The 2145-nt window shown below is 70.7% G+C and overlaps 1 protein-coding gene across 1 annotated transcript; it reads left to right on the plus strand.

Moving 5' to 3' along the window:
• Positions 1-390: 390 nt before the first annotated feature.
• Positions 391-1710, plus strand: POU3F3 (POU class 3 homeobox 3). Its single transcript, XM_072853376.1, has one exon. The coding sequence runs from the start codon at positions 391-393 to the stop codon at positions 1708-1710; it is 1320 nt and encodes a 439-aa protein (XP_072709477.1).
• The last annotated feature ends 435 nt before the right edge of the window (positions 1711-2145 follow it).

Below are 2145 nucleotides of genomic sequence, written 5' to 3' on the forward strand. Positions count from 1 at the left end.
CCTCCCTGCGAGCAGCGAACTCGGGCGAGAAGGCGGCGGAGGAAAAATACCCGCGCGGCTGACTACTTCCCTTTTTTTGGGAAAAAAGAAGACGCGCCAGGCGATTAACAGAGACGGGCGAAGCGAGAGCCGGCGACCGCCCAGAGCGCGCCGCGGAGCGGGGGCAGGACGGCCGGCGGACGGGCGGAGGAGAGCGCGCCGCGGAGCGCTAGCAGGTGAACCCGGCGCCCCGGCGAGGCTGGGAAGGCGGCGGCGGCGGCGGCGGCGCGGGCGGCGGCCCCGGCAGCGCCGGGCAAGGGCGCTCGCGGCGGGCGCCCGGCAGCCGGCGGCGGCGGCGCGGCGGCGGCGGCGGCGGCGCGGCGGGGGCGAGCGGCGGGCGGCGGGCGCGGGATGGCCGCGGCCACCTCTAACCCCTACCTCCCCGGCAACGGCATCCTGGCGGCCGGCTCCATCGTCCACGCGGACTCGGGCGGCGGCGGCGGCGGCGGCGGCGGCGGCATGCAGCCGGGCAGCGTGGCCGTCACCTCGGTGGCGGGCGGCTACCGCGGCGACCCGGCGGCCAAGATGGTCCAGAGCGACTTCATGCCGGGCGCCATGGCCGCCAGCAACGGCGGCCATATGCTGAGCCATGCCCACCAGTGGGTGACAGCCCTGCCCCACGCCGCCGCCGCCGCCGCCGCCGCCGCCGCCGCCGCCGCCGAAGCGGGCTCGCCCTGGTCCGGCAGCCCCGTGGGCATGACGGGCAGCCCCCAGCAGCCGCCGCCGCCGCCCGACGTCAAGGGCAGCGGCGGGCGCGACGACCTGCACTCGGGCGCGGCGCTGCACCACCGGCCGCCCCACCTGGGCCCCCCGCACCAGGGGCACCCGGCGGCCTGGGGGGCGGCGGCGGCCGCCCACCTGCCCTCCATGGCCGGCGGGCAGCAGCAGCAGCAGTCGCTCCTCTACTCGCAGCCCGGGGGCTTCACGGTGAACGGCATGCTGAGCCCCCCCCCCGGCGGGCAGAGCCTGGTGCACCCCGGGCTGGTGCGCGGCGAGACGCCGGAGCTGGGCGAGCACCCCGGGCACCACCACCACCACCACCACCAGCACCCCGGGCACCACCCGCCGCACCACGGCGGCGTCAACAGCCACGACCCGCACTCGGACGAGGACACGCCGACCTCCGACGACCTGGAGCAGTTCGCCAAGCAGTTCAAGCAGCGGCGGATTAAGCTGGGCTTCACCCAGGCCGACGTGGGGCTGGCGCTGGGCACCCTCTACGGCAACGTCTTCTCGCAGACCACCATCTGCCGCTTCGAGGCCCTGCAGCTCAGCTTCAAGAACATGTGCAAGCTGAAGCCTTTGTTGAACAAGTGGCTGGAGGAAGCCGACTCCTCCACGGGCAGCCCCACCAGCATCGACAAGATCGCCGCCCAGGGCAGGAAGAGGAAGAAGCGGACCTCCATCGAGGTGAGTGTCAAGGGGGCCTTGGAGAGCCACTTTCTGAAATGCCCCAAGCCCTCCGCCCAGGAGATTACGAACCTAGCGGACAGCCTGCAGCTGGAGAAGGAGGTGGTCAGGGTTTGGTTTTGCAATCGGAGGCAGAAAGAGAAACGGATGACCCCCCCGGGGATCCAGCAGCAGACCCCCGACGATGTCTACTCCCAGGTCGGCACCGTCAACTCCGACACGCCGCCCCCTCACCACGGACTGCAGACCAGCGTGCAGTGAGGGGCACCGCGGGCGGGCCGGGGGGCGCGGGGGCAGCGCGGGCCGGGCCGGGCCGGGCACCGCCGCCGGCACCGCCACCGCCACCGCCACCGGCACCGGCACCGCCGCGCACACCCGCAGGCTCACACAGACACACTCACACGCACGCACGCACACACACACACACACACGATCCAGGCTCGTTCAGACTGCTTGTGTTTATATATATATGGATATATGCGTGCATCTATATATATATAAGATCGATACCAATAGGGAGCGGTGGAGAAGGTCGATCCGAGCGAGAGCGTTTAGACCGCGTTGGGAAAACGGGGTGGAGATGCGTAATGCACCAAACTGCAGATGTGCCGGGGGGTTGGTTGTGGGTAGAGGGCTTGGGCGGGTGGGCTTGGGCTTTCTTTTTTGTTATTGTTTTTATTTTTCACTCTCCAAATT

The sequence above is a fragment of the Ciconia boyciana genome, chromosome 1 (assembly GCF_034638445.1).
Source record: "Ciconia boyciana chromosome 1, ASM3463844v1, whole genome shotgun sequence".
Classification (NCBI taxonomy): domain Eukaryota; kingdom Metazoa; phylum Chordata; class Aves; order Ciconiiformes; family Ciconiidae; genus Ciconia; species Ciconia boyciana.